The sequence below is a fragment of the Aulonocara stuartgranti genome, assembly GCF_965226115.1.
Source record: "Aulonocara stuartgranti genome assembly, chromosome: 12".
NCBI classification, from domain to species: Eukaryota; Metazoa; Chordata; class Actinopteri; order Cichliformes; family Cichlidae; genus Aulonocara; species Aulonocara stuartgranti.
Window position 1 is genome coordinate 14,424,995 of NC_138948.1, and position 17,669 is coordinate 14,442,663.

The window sequence follows — 17,669 nt, forward strand, 5'->3', positions numbered from 1 at the left end:
ACATGTCTTGTGACTGAGGAAAAGAGCCTCGTCAAAATTGATATTTTAAGTGTAAAAAATATTTTGGAGATTTCACACAGGTGGTGTAATGTGTAACCCTGAATAGTAGCCATTGCAGATTTATTTAAATGCCACAGAATCAATAGCATGACAAAGTTTAGACAACTACAAAGACCAAGTCTAAAATTAAAAACAGAACTTTAAAACAGCTCACTGTTTAGTTCATCCTGTAAGTAACTTCTCACCTGGTTGTACACAGGTGAGGGAGTTTGGTGGCAGGCACTACGTCATGGAGAAAGCCATCACTGGAGATTTTGCACTGATCAAAGCTTGGAAAGCTGACAAGGCCGGGAACATTGTTTTCAGGTAATTAATGACATGGATTGTTGTGTTAAAGTTGTGTTAAGTTTGAGATATTTGAACATATGAAACCATAGTGCATTTTAAGCCTTTATTAACTTTGTCAGCTCTTGTTTGCTCTCAGCCTGCAGATCTACTTTGGCGCATACGTCGTCTTTAATTATTCAGACAGAATATTTTTGAACTGCACTGGGATTATCATTCATTACTACTAATATAGCTCTGTTCAATTATATGCATTGATGCTGCAAAAGTTAGAAAAATCTAAATAATGCTCTCAATTTACTCTTGTGTTTAGATATTGTTTTTAGTTATAGCAAAGTTTAGGTTATGCATAGGTCCCTACATGAGTAACATTGAACCAATCCAGTGCATGTCCAAATTGAATGTAGTAAAATTCTTCACCACAAGAGAGCAGTGTCCTCTGGTACTCTGAGTCTAAACAGGATATAACATAATGGACACCACATTGAGAGATTTTGAAATCACTTTCTGGTTTATATATTATATTTGCTGCCACTACATTTTATTCAATATGTATGTCTTGGTTTGTGTTAGGAAAACAGCTAGGAACTTCAACCAGCCCATGTGCAAGGCAGCCAAAACCACAATAGTTGAGGTATGTAACTGCAACATCACAGTCACATGCTTTTTAAAGCATGTGCAAACTTCCTCTTCAAACATTTCCACTAGTGGATTGGATGTGAGTGGAATATACACATAAGTTTTACTTTATTGTTTTACTGCATCCATTGTTTAAGTTTTCATTTTCTAGGCCCACTAGCTGAAAAAGGTAAACTTGTAAATAAGTTGTACAAATCAACCATCAAACACAGTGATGAGTAAACACTGTCCAAATTAAGACTCTCAAACCCTTTTGGGCTATTCACAAATCAACAATAACAAATAAAATAAAAATAGATAAACAAAAACAACATTTAGAAAAGGAAAAAATTTGATATGGCATAAAATATTTCTGGTTCTCCCTTTCTCACTGTCCCTCTCGCTCACTGTCTTTCTCTGTGTGTGCTGTCAGTGTCAGAGGCACAATTCTTCAACGTGCTATTAATAGTATGCATGTCAGGAGCCTGGTCAGTAAAAACCAGAACTATAAGTTAATGGCAGTATTAACTCTTCACTAGAATCAACTTAGCAGGTTATTAGAAAATAGTTTGAAACTAGCCAAGTGCTCTTGAGGTACAAACGGGGCCGGGAAGAGTTAACCAGTAAGATGAGGGGAGGAGAGTGGGGAGGATAACAGCCAATATGAGAGAGAAGCCAGTTTAGATCAGATGTATTTAATTAAATTCTAAATCAGTTTAAGTGTTATGTAATCACAGTGTTATTAGTTTACAGTATATTGGTTATTTAAAATCTAGTGCTTAGGTCAATAATTTATTTAAAATCTAACGTTGCTGAAGACCACTGAAATAAGTTTCGCCAGCAGAAAATGCTTCATGTTGTGTTGGGTAGAAACAAAACAACTAAAAATGTATAATAGAGGTAAAAGGTTATGTGTGTATGTTTGTGAACTGAAATTGTCCACTTGAACAGGGGATATTCTTAGAGTCCTGGCATTAAAAATAAATGCAGTTTTTAGAGCTATGTGACGAGCATCAGAGTGTGTCCACCTATTTCTGGGTTGTCTGTGACATACGTAGTTTCCCTGTATAATATGGTACGGTCTTCAAGGTGCCCTGAGATGAATTTTGCTGTGAATAAAACTGAAGTGAAATTGAATTCTGTCTGGTTACCCACCTGTCTAGCATTTAACCGTTTAGAAAAATGTTATTGCGTATCTCTTCCCTCCATGTGTATGTGCGTTTGTCTCTTTCTCCGCCTATCTAACACACAGCTTCACACCTCGCATATAGACATGGCTTGCTTCAGAGAGCAGCAGGGAGAAAAACTGTGTGAAAAACCATGAAAAAACTGGCACTTTCTGAAAATAAATTGCTAGAAAAGGGTCTCTCATAAATCTGAGTGCATTTTCAATTATTCCATTGTTGCTGGACCGGAGATTCAATCTGCTGTTGATTAGAAATGTCTGAAAACATAGGGGTACATTTTTATCACTATGGAGCTGTTATGTGTTCTATTTACCATTGCAGACCAAATCTCAGTGACCAGCCAAACCTTTGAGTATTGATAATAAAGAACCCATTTCATTTGAACCATTTACTATCCATTTATGAGTAATGCTGTTCAGAAACACTCTGGCCGTTAAGCTTTCCTGCAACATCTGATGAAAAGCAGCCAACTACCTGCTCCAGGTTGGGAAGGAGTTGGGGAGTGAGGCTAGAGTGGAGCAGGAGATTGACAAGCGGGTTGTGTCTGCAGTAGTGTAGATGTTGTAATGGTTTGTTAAAGTAAAGAGAGAGCTGAGGGCGCAGGCACAGCTGACGTTTTACAGGTTTATCTCTGTTTCTGCTGTCACCTGTGGGCATGTGCTGCATGTAGTGACTGAAAGAATAGAATCACAAATATGAAAGGTAGAAATCCAGTGGTAGAGTTAAGATTGTTCATGCATCTCAAGATGTCATGCTTTAGGCATGTTCAATCCAATGCAGAGCCTGGCTTTGGGTGCCCTATTATTCACCCAGAAGAGTAGATGTGGTGACCAAAATCTGGATATATGATGGTAAATGAACTGATGGAATAATGACCTAATATTGTGTAAATATCAGTTAATTCTTGACAATTGGTATAATGCAGTAATTACCGATGTTCAGTTCAACTCAATTCAATTTTATTTATATAAAATTCCGAGCTGAAGCCCCCTGTTGGGCAACAGAAGTACTGCAGATGGGCCGCAGTAATAACAGATATTTAGTTTGAAATTACAAGTATGGTCTTTTCTTATTTATATACATTTTTTTAGTTATATAAAAAGTAGTTGGGTCAAACATTGGCCTTAACACTTTGGATATTACTGGGTAATATTAGCAATGTATAGCAAACAACTTTTATTGTTTGTTTTGGAAAGAAAAATCACTTTCTCTTGTATTTTGATTAGAGTGAAGAGTTTAGATTGAGTGTGACCCATGGGGATTTTCTGGTTTTTAAAGGGTCGCACTCTTGACTTACGGATTGACTGGTATGACTGGTTTACTTATTGAAACATGTTTGTGATGGCCTATTACCACTAAGAAATTTACTACAGCTATTGGATTTAATAATAATTTAAATAATAATAATCACAATGCTAAGATCCAAGTATAATTGGTTGAACCGAATATTGCGACTATCATTTTGAGCCTAGAATCACCCGAGTCATGTATGAAGCTGCTGTTGTTGGCAATTATAGGTCCAGGCTACAATAGAAGTGTTTTCCATAAGATACATTTGTGACATTTTTACCAACCTTTTTGCTTACCTATAGTGATGAGTAGCAGGCATTGGATGAAAGACAGGTTGATCAACGTGAAAAATTGAATGTGGGATTTGGATCACAACATACGCTTGCAGGATGTACTTCACATTGCAAGATCTGAAAACAGTTATGAACATGAATGGCATCTGCTAATTGTCATGAATTGAGAAATTAAAAAAAAAAGTTTACTCTTAATGTTTAGAATGGGATTATTCTAAATTATTAATATTTTACTCTTCAGCAGAGTACTTGACATATATGGGTAAGCTAAAGAAATGTCATTTGAAGTGTTCTATTTAGGTAAAGAACTGATGTCAGTCAATTAACCTCTCCTAAAGTGCTTTCTCCAATCTGACACAAATAATTTTGCTTTAGGACAGAAAACTGCGCATCTGCATCTGAACTTAATTAATCTTTTTTTTAAATGGAATTTGACGTTGCCTGCCAGTAGTACAACTAGACTGTGTCAAACAACTGCCAGTTTCAGACTAGTCTTTGAAGTTTTTTCCACTTTACTCCTTTTTCATATTGTGCTCTAATTACAAAACGAGTCATCCACATATCAACTTTTTTTTTTAATCTAAGAGGCATTCATTGTAATTTGTGATGTGGTCTGATAAATGATATCAAATAGAATTTACATGTTTTGAATCTGAGTCTAGTCCTGCTTTGTTTAACCATTTGATTCACTTGATTTTCTTTCTTTTTTAAATTTTTTATAATATAATAATGACACTGACCTAAAGTGAGTCCCCTTCCTCATTTCTGCTCACCCACTTTAAAATGAGTGTGCAGAGTGATAAATAATAACAGGTTCCTTATGTTAAATAAATGTCTAACTTAAAATCCCATTATGGTTCTCTGACTGCTTCGTTCTATCACAGTAATTTGTCAGATGGCCAGTTTTATGGTCCATTTTTTATGGCAGTGGAGGTAACATATTAACATTATGACAATTTATTGAGGACTATAAAGTGATTGGCCCTATTAAGAGCCTTTTTGTCTTGCATAGTGCATATTGGCATAGAGACTAATTACTTGTCTTATGCCAATACATTTCTCCTCAGGATTCAGGACATATTTGATCATAAATCTGGTGATTTTTGGAATCAATATTGACCCTGTTGTCTTGGTGTAAGGAGCAGACAGAGTGAGGCGTTTCTCAAGCCATTCATTTAACTTGGTCAGCTTTTTAGCTCACGCCATTTCACCAAGCTTGTGTTGCACATCAACTACTGTATTTTTCCACTGAGCTACCTAATAATAAAACTACCCACCTAATACTGTGAAGGGCCTTGCCCCCATAGCTCTAAGCTCTGGTGCATGGACACAGGGGATCTAGGGGTGTATGACAGTGAAACTATGGGTTACGAGGTGGGACTTTTTGGGATTAGGCTTATTCTAGAAATTGCCACAGATGTTTGATCAGATATGTGCGTATGGAGGCTGTGTCAAAACTCTGAGCTCTCTGTAGTCTTCTTTCTGTATTTCCCAAGCAGTTTCTGTGGTGCATGGGAGTGTCTTGTCTGTATGGGGCCTCCTGCTGGCGCAGGGGGAGTGGGATTGTCATCATATTACACTGGTTATCAGTGTTATTTCTGTCATCTGTCAGTTGTTTTAATGTTGTGGCTTATTGGTGTATAGAAAGACCAAACTGTTAAGCAATTACTGATGAAAAAGGGCAAAAATGCAGTCAAGAGCTTGGCAAAACCCGGGGAACTTCAGGGAAATAATTTCCACACTCTGGCAGTTGTAGCTATACCTAAACAACTAGATTGTTTTATTAAATGAAAGCTAGATTATATTAGTTTAAGTCTTGAAAATACTTAATCATCTGTGAAATTAAGTCCAGTAATCATAGCCAGACTAAAACCCAAATCTTATTAATGTGATTCTGGTCATTGGCTTTAATTAGTTACTAGAACATCCACACAGTTAAGTGTTTCAAAATGAGTTTCATAAGCATAGGCGACTTTCTTCTTCAGCAAAAAGCTTATGTCCATTAAATTGTTGAATAAAGTTTTGTTTAGCTAACCCGTTCTTCTTTAATTTTCTTTCCTGTGCTTGAAAGGGATTGAACGGCGTTTAACTCGCAGACTAAAAGAAGAAACCTGAAGTATCTGGAATATCTATACTTAATATGCACATAAAATTATAGCTTTCATTAAAAGCATCTCTTTGAACTATTTAAATACTGTCAGGAATCAAAGTCATCAAAGTCAAATTTACTGAGGCTCAATTTTTTTTATTTTTTAGAAATTAACGGCAGTTATGGAAAGCAAGTTCAAATGATCTCCTGGTATATATCAATAATCCCGCGGTGGTACCCGGCTGAGTTCATTTCACGCATCTTGGAGATAAATTGATTAACATCTTGTTATATTCTTTAATGGTTCACATTATTGTAACTCCGTCTCACACATAGCTAACATTAGTGCTCCACGCTGATCGTTGACCGACGATTGTAGTTTATGTGCCAGTTTATGCCGTCTACTTTTTTTAATGGAATTTATAATCCTGGAGATTGGAAGGGTGCCAGTAAACAAGATAACACAAAAGCAAATTACACACACAAAAAAGAAAAATTACCATTATCATCACTGGCTCCTTCCATGGTTGCTAGGCAACCAAACTCTGCTATTCCAGGGTGTCCAGCTGGTCCGGTTATTCCCTTATCACAGGTACAGTGAAAGGCCCCAGTGCATTGTGGGATTCAGTGCACCAGAGACTGAATCAAGCAGTGGTTTCTGCAGTTGTTCGATCATCAGTCACAGTAAATGACTCAGATGTTCTCTTGTAGCAGCGCAGTGTAGTTGTGTGGGTGTTATTATGCACGCACAGCAATCCAATCATGCATGAATTAAATTAAGGTATTTGGAAGTGTGTTTTGTTTTTTTGTTTTTTAGCCAGGCAAGAAGTCTAATTGGTAATAAATAACCCCCATGCTCAGATTTCCAGGTCAGCCTCCCACTGGATGTTTGCTGAAACAAAAATTGCAATAACTAAGGGTTTAAACATTGTTTGTGTATATTGTTTTACTCTTTGAAATTTACCTTTTAATTAAAAAAGGAATTTAGTTTCAATCATAGTTTGGGAACATGTTTTGTATTGGCTGGATAATTAGATTTTTTGTGATTATCCTTCCCTTTTTTTGTAAACACTATATCTGTTAAATTACTTGGCACAAATATTCCCTTGGAATGAAGATGAATTGGCGGTTAAAGGTCAGAGATTAAGGTCACTGTGACCTCATGTCTGGCTGTTGTTGTGAATACAATTAATTCAGGAAATCGTTCACTTGGATTCGAGGGTGATTGGTATAGAATTCGTTGGTTAAAGGTAAAAGTCACTGATTATAAAATGTCTTTGGCCATAACTCAAAAATATGCCTCATATTTGTGATATGATCAATATATCTTTTATAATTAAATGATAAAGTGATTTGTTTTATTTACTGGAGGCTCTAGACAAACATGGTTGTAAACTGCAGCTTTACTGTTTTTGGAGAGTTACAAAGCTGCAAGGTGTCAGTTTTAGTTTACTACTGTGTTTTTCCTTGAAATGATAGGGATTATTGCAATAGACTGGGGACTTGCTGGTGTAACCTGCCTTTTCGCCTAAATGACAACTAGGATAGGCTCCAGGTCCCCCTCTCTCACAACACTGAATTGGATAAGTGGAAAAAGATTGATCGATGGATGCATGATGGGTATTATCTTAAGCCGCTGCTGTGGTCTTCTGTAGATCAGAATGCCTTCTGTCTCCTTTAGTAACTGTTGAAATTTCGATTACTTGATACAGGCAACATTCCTTTTAGCTATATTGCATAACTTCTAATGCCTTGTTGAGTTTTCTAGTCTTGTTCTTGACTTGTGCCCTCCACTGACATCATTACTCAAGCTACTGTTCTCTAGTAATTAGAAACCACTTGTTTTCTCCATCATTTCCTGCCTAAGGAGGTTCATGAATTGAATTTTATGTGCAAAGATGTGCAGTTTATTCTTTATATTCCCATTTTGCACAGCTTATGGGGATTTAGAATATACATTTGCCACAAGGTGAAATGTGTTATTTGAATGCTAATTGACTAAAAATCTTTAATGTAGATTGTTGTAGTCATACTTGTTTTGAACTGATATCTCAAAACATATTGCACACAGCTCAATAGCAGCTGGCCAGCAGTGTCTTTTGTTTAGTTTTTTGTTATTGTTCCAATTTTGAAGTTTTCTCCTGAACATAAGAGAATACATCATGCCTCATTTTAAAGGCTGGCATTGACATTTCTAGGAGTAGGTCTGCTTGACATAAACATTACTTCAAGAACATTGCTGACATTTTTCATGGCTTATATAAATGCATCAGAAAATGTCACTGACAGTCTATAATATACTTTACTGATTGACAGTCAATAGGGTCTGATGAACTGGTTGAATGTAAAAGCAGAGGGAGACACTGTGAAAGTGTGATAGAAGACAGATTTGCTGAACATATGCAGAAACCGAATGTCTGACTGTAAGTTTAAAGTTTCCTCGCAACTGCCCGTCATCTGAATCTGAAGCACATTGCAAGAAGGCTTATGTGTTAGTTGAAATGTAAACATTGCCATTTGAGCTGTGAGTGCAGAAATCCATTCCAAATGATACAAGGTGCTTTGGTGAGCAATGTGTGGCATCTGAAAAATGTATTTTTAGTTCTGTAATGTTGTCAAGGTTTACATTGGCTGGCTATCTGCCATTTCCTGGATAGCATAAAATCTGTCACAGGCAAGGCAAGCTTCCACGGAGGAGAAACAGATTGCTCGTGATGTCAGTGCACTAGGTCAGGGGATATAGCCGGAGCTTTGCCCTGAAAGTGGAAACCATGCGTGGCCAAGTGCACAATAGGAGGAAGATTGAGAGGCTATAAATAAACACAGTAATGAGAGTGTGGTGTCACTGTCATCATCATGCCCTGTTGCCGGTTGCCTGTAGCCACACCTTCTTTCCCTTGACCTTTTGACTGTCACGTTTCAGTTCTTGCATCCCTAAATAAAATAAAGAGATGTAACGAAATAAAAAAATTTAATGCCAAATTAGTTTTTAGTTGTTTTGATAAGCCATTTGATTGGGGAAGTTAGTTAGGTATACAGTAGCCTGTATGCTAACTAGTTAACAAACACATGCTACACCGAAATCTCTGATCTGTCTTTTTCTTAAAATAACATTAGACATTCAATTTTAGAATCTTCTCCCTCAAGGTCTCGCAGTGCATGAGAGCACTGTGGGTCACAGAGGGGTGCAGCTGCTCCCTGGTGCAGAAGGAGCATATACTGCAGAATTTTCTCCAGCTGCCACAAATCCCATGTTTAGAAAGTCTTGGTGACTCCTTTGAGTGTAATATTTAGAACTCTGGCTGAAATGACACTGATAATTCCAGTTTACTGTGTAACTATAGTGATTTATCTATAGTTTTGCTACATATATTAGCAAGTTCTGCCACAAAAAACTCCCCAAAACATAATAACACATTAAATCGAGTCATTATCTTTAAAATGGAAGTCAAGTTGAGGTTTAAGAAAGGATAACCATGCAATCAAAATTCACCTTTGGAACCAGTCTTAAGCTAGAGTCACACTGGAAGACCATAAAAAGTGAATGATATTCAGTGACTGCAGGGTGAATAACCACTGGCTAAGCAAAGTGGGTGTTACCCACCCAGATGAATTTCCCTCAACTTCCAGGTGACAACGCAGGATACTGTTGATTGATGTACGACCCGATAATAAAAACATTTAAGTGTTACCTAGGCAACAGGAGCCTGGAATGTCTGCAAGCGATCAGCCATCAGTACGAGCATTGCTTCCAGTTTGGACGCAGCTTTAAGACAATATTCACAAGGTGTGTTCAGTTGGCAAAAATACTGACTCCAAATGTAAGTTTTCACTATGTGGGGAACAACTAAACAACAGTATATCACTACACAGCGGAATTACTGTCTCTGCTGTAGATGTCTGTAGATGCTGTTGTTGTAACTCGTATATAAGAATTTGTATTTGCATAACAATTTCTATAAAAATGGCACAATATAAGGAATTTCCATTTATTTACAAGTTATTTCAGTAGTATAGGATATACGATAGTATCTGTTGTTTGTTTTTATTTATTTAATGATTTTTATTTCAGTAGTATAAAATTTCCACGATAGCAGCAACAGGTATCTGATGTGTTAAGTACAGAAGGGAGTGTTGTCTGCACTCTTATGGTATTCTAAATGGAGAAATTGGACCGTGCTGTGTGTGTACACTGAGGAGTGGTAATGCAGCTGTACTTGTGCACTCATCACTTAGGCTATTAAAAAGGGGCAATTACCAGTGCTCTTTGTTTATTCCACTCAGTGCCTTTGTAATCAAGGGTGTGATGAACATTGTAGCGTCTCGGACCTATTATTGTGTAACCTTTTTTTTAATACTGTGCACATATTTTCACTTGCTGCAACTATTGTAACCACTAAAACGATATAACGTAAAATCATTTCTGTTATATTTAGTTTATCTTGCAGTACTTTTTGTTCAATCAACTTAAAAATGTGATCCATCTATTTTATTTTTGTTATTCTTTTTAAATGTTTATCATATTTCATTAGCTTGGCATAGTATTTCAAGTGTCGTTTAGTGAATGAAGAGCGAGGGGTGTGCACCACATCACCGTTTATGGTTTATTCTAGGAATTTGATAGCACTGCACACTGATCAGTGTGAGATTAACGAGATTTGACAAAGCTCACAGCCTAAAAAAGCACAAACTCATGAAAAAACGCTTGCCACGTCCCCAGAGGGCACTTTGATTCCCTCTATCCTCCTGCCAGCTCACTTCATGCCTCGCTCCGCTCTCATTGATGTGAAAATCGTTCTACAGATACGGGAATATCAATGTCTGTCCATGTGTGCCTGCTTGCTAGTGTTACGCACCTGCTCATTGTGTGTGTGTTTGTGTCTGTGTGTGTGTGTGTATTATTTTATTTTAGTGCTTTATCCTTTCACATCCGTTGAACCTTCTGTCTGAACTACATCTGAGCAGTGGTGTAGCCGGGACACATCACATAGATGAAAAGAAGAGAGGCTTTTTTTTTTATGTACACAGCACATTTAAATTGTATGAGCTTGTTATTGTGCTTTGACTTAGCTTTGGGAGGGTAATTGAAAATGGAGCTGAATACATGGTTTGTTTGCATGTGTGAGACCAATGAAACAATATGAGGAAATCCAGCCTCTTGGGTGTGAATTCTGTGTTTGTTTGTTTTTCGTTTTTTGTTTTTCAGGGTCTTACAATTGTATATACTTTTCTAATTAAGGGATTGATGTTGTTTTCATATGCATCTTAAAATTCTTAGAAATTTACACCCCAGATATTTGTTGTAATCCTCCTCCCCCAGGTTTCCCTTGTCATAAGACTAAAACATTTTTTTTTAATAACATGACAAGCACAATCTTGCTTAATGAAGATGTCTAAGAAAATCATGCTTCTCACCAAGACAGATCAAGCCCCCAGAGAAAGATGTGGGTGAGTGTGTGGGACTGCTGCATCAGTCTCATCTTGCATGGCCTCGTTTCCACTCTGGAGCATCAGAGATTTACCATAAACCAGAGTAGAACCAGCAAAAGAGTCTAAAATCACTTTATGGTCCTGAGTGGCCCTAGCTCATGAGAGACCAAAGCCTGTGTATCCATGACAACGCTAAGATGGGATCCACTCTCAGCCATTGACTCCTCTCAGTCAGGGCTGAGTGCTGAGGGAGGAAATAGAGATAAGGAAAGATTCAATTCAATTTGCTCTGAACGGCTGCTTGCCCCTCATGTAAATAGAATGAGCAGGTTACACTCTGAACTACACAGGAGTAAAGCACTGAAAAGTAGAAATGAGGGCGAGAATTATGTTGTCACGGCTGAGTCGTCTTTGGTTCCCAGAGGTGTGGGAACACTTTTATTTTTTTTCCATTTTTCATTTTAATTTTATTATTTCAACCACTTGAAGAATCTCCTGGAAGAAAGAAACAGCACATCCGTCCCATTGAAGTCTCATCTATTTGATAAAGGAAAATTGGTTCTCAAAAAAAGGCTTTTTGTCAGTCCCAGCTTTGTTTGAGTCCTTTATTTGAAATCTCTAGGACTGTAGTGTTTAATGCTACAGCCTACTGTAAATATGGATACTGCAAAAAGACCTAGAGAAGACCTGCATGGGCAGCAAGGCTTAATGGATCCCACACATGCCGTACAAGTCTCCCTGAACACCTGTGTAACTGCAGGCTCAGTTTATAGCAAGGAGGAGGAAGCAGGTTTGTTGTTAGGTTCCTATCCTAGTCATGATGACCCAACTCTTTTGAAATCAATAGCCATTTCCATCACTGTCTTGTTAGTCAGACAGAAAGAATCCCAGATGTATACTCCTCTTCTGCTGCTGTACACTTTCTAAATAAAGGTGGTGCACTTTCTGTCACAGTCAGCAATATACTGCCTGCTACATGTACACGATTTTTATATTGCTGTCATGTTAAGTACGACAATGATCGAGATGGTTTATTCCATATTATCAGAATAAACTGATCTGAAATTTAACCCTTGGAAAAAAGTTTTTGGAACTAACCATTGTTTTCCACGTAATGGTGAAAAGGTTCCTTTTGACCTCTATTTTTAGTTTGGCCAGCATACCCACAGCATGAATACAATCTCCTCCATACACCCCTACTCTCGCTGCTTTTGATCTTAGGATCAAGCTGCATCCCCTGGGCTTGGTGTGTCAGACGATTCCTATTTTCTGTTAGCCAAGCTGACTTTGGGTACACAGACAGCTTTCACTGGGCTCAGTGGAGTTGCTAGAAGAATAAATGCAACTTTTCCACAAATATTTACTGTCTCTTCCCTGTGAAAGACATGATAGTAGAATAATTTCAAAACCTCTGAGGCCATATTAGGACAAATGTTTTCTTCAGCATTAACGCCACTGATGTTTGAAGCTCAATTATGAATTATATTAGTAACAAACTTAAATTGTCTCATTTGTTTTTACATTTATTTACAGTACTTGCATTTTTAAAGCCTTAAGAAATTGTATAGTAACCCAAAAATCAAGAAGAAATCTTCAGATTTGCCTGCAGAGTGCGAAAATATCTACTGGATTTTTATCATTTCACCTTTTGAATTTCATAGCTTGGTAGGCAAAGGTTATTTTCTGGTGGTGTAATTCCATCTGTGCATGGTTTCTTTATCCGAACTTTAATCTCAAGGATCATGGGACACCTTGCAAGTGAAGTCAGAGCTCATCACTCTGTGTCTCTGTGTAGGTGGAAGAGGTGGTGGATGTCGGGGCTTTTGCTGCAGAGGATATCCACATACCCAGCATCTATGTCCACAGGGTTGTCCAGGGCGCCAGTTGTGAAAAAAGGATTGAGGTACAAAATGATACATTAAAGAGTTCAGAGAAGTAGACACATTACATTTGGAAGGCATGCAAAGCATTCTGGATTATGAAATTGTAATGGAAAAAGAAAAAAAGATCAATCCTGCAGTGATAGAACTGTAGAGATGAACCTTTCCCAAGCCATTTCTTTCACTGTTCAGAAATAGCCTTTGTTGTTTTATTCATGTGTCGTGTTACTCAACCAGAATGAACTTTTCAAGATTATATTATATTTCCATATGTTTCCAGAAACGCACAGTAAGGAAAAGCCAAGAAGAGAAGCCCAAGCCAAAGAAGGAATCTGACATTGTTCGAGAGAGGATCATTCGCAGGGCTGCTCTGGAATTTGAGGATGGCATGTATGGTATCCTTTGATGGAAATGCAAGCAGTGAGAGGATAAAAAAATCATATACATTTGTGAAGCAGTGGCCTACTTTTAACGCCCACCAGGAAAACCAAACCAAAAAGTATCCAGCTGCCACAGAAGAATGCTTTACCTTGGCTTCCTTTATCATCAAGTTGCATAATAAATGATGCACATAATGTGCTATGCTTTTTTTTTTTTTTTCTCCCTGTGGTCTTTAGTTACATTTTATCGTGACAGCTTCTGCCCTTCCTTGTGAAATCATCTTTAGTTTTTGATCGACTGATCTGTGATTAACCATTCAGTGTTTTTTGGACTTAACATGACTGTTTAGTGACTGTTTAAACAATGCATGCATTTGTTAATCTTAACACCTTTTTCCCCTGTCAGAAATACAAATATCGAAGCTACTGTCTTTAACAAAGAATAATACAAGCTAACCTTGGTATTGGTATCCCCATGCTGGCCAGCAACTTTATAAAACCAGACATCACTGTACACCTCCAGAGTGAAAATGGGATTCTGGGGCTGGTAAGACACCTACGTTTTAGTTTTTTTTGCCTTCCCTCAGGTTTCAGCGCTTTGAATCTTGACTAAACAAGCTAACGAGCTACATATTTCTTCATTCTTTGCAGAGACGTTTTTTTTGAAGTGGCAGTAAGCATGTTTCAAACTGAATAGCCATTTATTTAACCAGCATCATTCCTAGTTGGGGCCCTCATTTGAAATGTGTTTCGATTGTTACGTAAGAGATTGTAGCAATTTGACGCTTTTTTTCGTCCATTTTTCTTTCTCATTATTTGCCGGCTGAGCCTTTTAACAAAGGCTGCCGCTGCCGCTGCTATAGAGTGGCTCTCCAATCAGTTGTGTTGACAGAATGTAGGCGCCTATGGTAATTTCTTATTTGTCAATGTTATATTTATGACTGCCAGTTTCAAAAAGGTACCGATCTCTCCACCTCCTCAGTCTCTTTGTTGAAAGCAGAGAAAATCGATGCCTCATCTAATCGGAGAAATGTGATTGTGCCTCTTTCTTCAAAGACCATGGCCAGTCAGGCTGAGTGACATGTGTCCTGCCTGCATGTGTGCATTTTTTTCTTTTTACCTTTTATTTCTTTTTTTATAGGGTCCCTACCCCACTGAGGATGCAGTAGACGCAGACCTGATTAATGCTGGTAAGGGTTATCCTAATGAACATCTAATTTCCCACGTCCTCTGACAAAATTAGGTAATTTATTTAAGAGAGTTAAGTATGAAAACTGGTCTGGTAAAATATTAGGGAAAATAAGAGCATTTTATTTTACCATTTTTTCCCTGCCTGCTTCATGCTTGGCACAAACTTACTCAGATAATACTTGTTTGTTGACATTTGACAAGTGTCCAGTTATCCAGCATCGTTTTTCCCTCTCGAATTCAGCCTTCCATTAATTTTTTTTAATGCCATTGTTGTATGTTTTTCTTTGTTATTTACTGTCTTCATGTTCATCTCTAAAGTGCGTTGCTTTTTGATGTGTTGAGTGTTAAATTCACTGCTATGATAAATGAATTGCAATGCTTTGTGTTGCTTTTCTGCAGGGAAGGAGACTGTCACTGTGCTCCCTGGGGCAGCGTATTTTTCCAGTGATGACTCATTTGCTATGATCCGAGGGTAAGTCCATAACACACAAGCTTTTCAAAACTTATTTGTTGAATTCAAGTAAGATATGCCTAACAGTGGTGGACTTAAACGTAAGTCCCTTAAAAATTATTGAGTCACTTATAGCTTGGAGGTATACATAAAGTGAGACCTTTAAAAACATCATTTCTAATCTATTATTTACTGAATTTTAGAGTCGTCATAATTTCATATTTGCTTATCACCTGCACCAAACACCTGTAACTAGAGGCCAAAACCATGACTCACAATGCTGGACAACACTGTCATCAGTACAACTACACAGCAGCCTTCCAAATATTCCCAAGGTCTTCGGTTCTTATTGATTTGCCAGCTCACTGTGATTGCCCACCCAGACTCCCTGCGGTATCAATTCTTTTTGTCCTCCCAGCAAGAATTCAATATTGCTCATAAATAATACTGTCCTGTCACACTGGCAGGTACCGAATGGAACAACGCTAAATTTGTCCATGTGTGAGTGTGTCTGCTATTGTGCAGATATGCTGGGAAAGAATTACTCAACATATGGTGTGCTGTGAGCCACATTACCTCAGACACCACACTTATTATGTTACACTTGGGCATTTAGACTTTATCACTTCTTAGTCTGTATGTGTTTGTGTGTGGCCAACACCCACCATGAGCTGCTACATTCTTTTGCAGAAACAAAAAGGATTAAAGTGCTTTATGATTATACAGTAGGCAGCAGCACTAATCCGTGCAGCTGTAGACATCCTAGTGATACCCCTAACTGCCTGTTGCAGGACTTTACTTTGGACTTTAAACTCCTTATTCTGAAGCAGAGATTGCTTCTAGTGAAGAAAGTATCACACATAAAGAGACAAGTAAAACTTAATTTGCTAATATAGTGGATTATAGTGGTACCTCTAGCACAGGGGTCGGCAACCTTTCTGATGATGAGTGCCATCTAAAATTTCCTCAGAAGTCAGTGTGCCATATAATTGCATTAGCAATAAATTTAATAACGCTCTATACTAACAGTTACACACTATATAGACCAACTTTATAGAATTATATTTGTTCGCAGATGTTGGCAGCTATCAGCAAATAGTTATCAGCTATTTTGAAACAAAAAAAAGACACTTTTTATCCATAACAAGAACTCCATAACAGCAAATGAACTGTACAACAGAAAATGCAAATGCTATTTATGGTCTCCTCACAACAATGATAAGAAAAATAAACTGGGCCAATATGGCATGTTTGTTAATACAGAGATACACATGTTAATGTGATCTCTGGTCTCCCACTCAGAGACACAGGTCTCCGAGTGTCCAGCGTTCAGACGGCTACCTGAGGACACTCTTCGTGTGAGAGAAAATCTGCTCACACAGACATGTAGAGCCAAACACTGTCAATAAGGCCTCTGCAATATTCTGAAGAAAGTTAAACTTGTCAGGTAGTGATGTCCAGCAGGTGAAAATGCAAGCTCAGTGAACACGCACAGCTATGGATTCCAGCTGCATTCGTCGTTCTGCAAACTTTGATCCCCACAGAGTGTGAGTCTACGGATGTATCATTGTATTTCCGTGGTGCTGATGCTGCGCTGGGCAAACAGCTCCTGAAGAATTTAAAGTGTCGGAATGTAGAAATTTCAACGTTGCTTGAAAAAACTACCAGCTAGCAGTGTCCCTCTCACCGGTAAGCTAAGTTATTTTTAGCCAATTACAAGTTGAATCTGATAGTTGGGGTTGTTAGCTAAGATACCGTCATTAAGAAGCAGCACAACTAATGTGTGTATGAAAGTTAATTTGCGATGTGCACCGCTGGCCCAGCCATTTATTTTTTTAATGCACCTTCTCAGATTAATTCACTGCGTGTCGTGCCCAGGGCTGGACTGGGACAAAAAATCAGCCCGGGCATTTTGACTAGAGACCGGCCCACCAGGTATTAAAGCCATAAAGCCTTTGAATGAAACCAAACACTGTTGTGACAGTTATGTACACTGTCTTGTTGGTATATGTATGATTTCTATACATTTTACGTCAGATAAAAACTTTGGTTCTAAGATTCAGATAATAATTTTTTAAAAGCTAGACATTTTAAATGAGAATAAGAAAGTATTTCTTTGTGCCCCCCTATCCCTGTTAATGCCCTACCTGGCCCCCTGGCAAAACTTTGCTAGATCCGCCCCTGCACAGTTACCAGCTGTCAGCTGCTTGGAAAAGGATCCTGGTGTTATTTGTCTCTCAGAAACAGTTCATAACTTCCCTTCAACTCATTCATGTCACCTAAAGGTAAACCTGTTTCTCCATCACCTGTTCAGCTCTGATGATTCAGTAAGGACATCTCCTGGTTTCATCTTCATGTTTCCCTCTCACCACATATCCAAGCCGATATCATGACCAGCAGCTTTTACAGCTGTGGCTCCAGCAAACATCAGCTGATACTAGAAATTAATATTAAATAAATTCTAACAACAGCTGATCAAGCTTAAACGTGCTGCTGTTGTTTAACACAAATAACT

At 38.0% G+C, this 17,669-nt stretch overlaps 1 protein-coding gene across 1 annotated transcript in view; it reads left to right on the forward strand.

Annotated features, from left to right (window-relative positions):
• The window catches only part of oxct1a (3-oxoacid CoA transferase 1a), a 52,657-nt gene that overhangs the window by 6,730 nt on the left and 28,258 nt on the right, over window positions 1-17,669 (forward strand). The window contains exons 6-12 of the mRNA XM_082554400.1: window positions 260-366; window positions 919-979; window positions 13,048-13,155; window positions 13,413-13,527; window positions 13,965-14,059; window positions 14,654-14,702; window positions 15,103-15,175. Coding sequence (XP_082410526.1) covers window positions 260-366; window positions 919-979; window positions 13,048-13,155; window positions 13,413-13,527; window positions 13,965-14,059; window positions 14,654-14,702; window positions 15,103-15,175 — 608 coding nt within the window. The remainder of the gene's footprint in view (window positions 1-259; window positions 367-918; window positions 980-13,047; window positions 13,156-13,412; window positions 13,528-13,964; window positions 14,060-14,653; window positions 14,703-15,102; window positions 15,176-17,669) is intronic.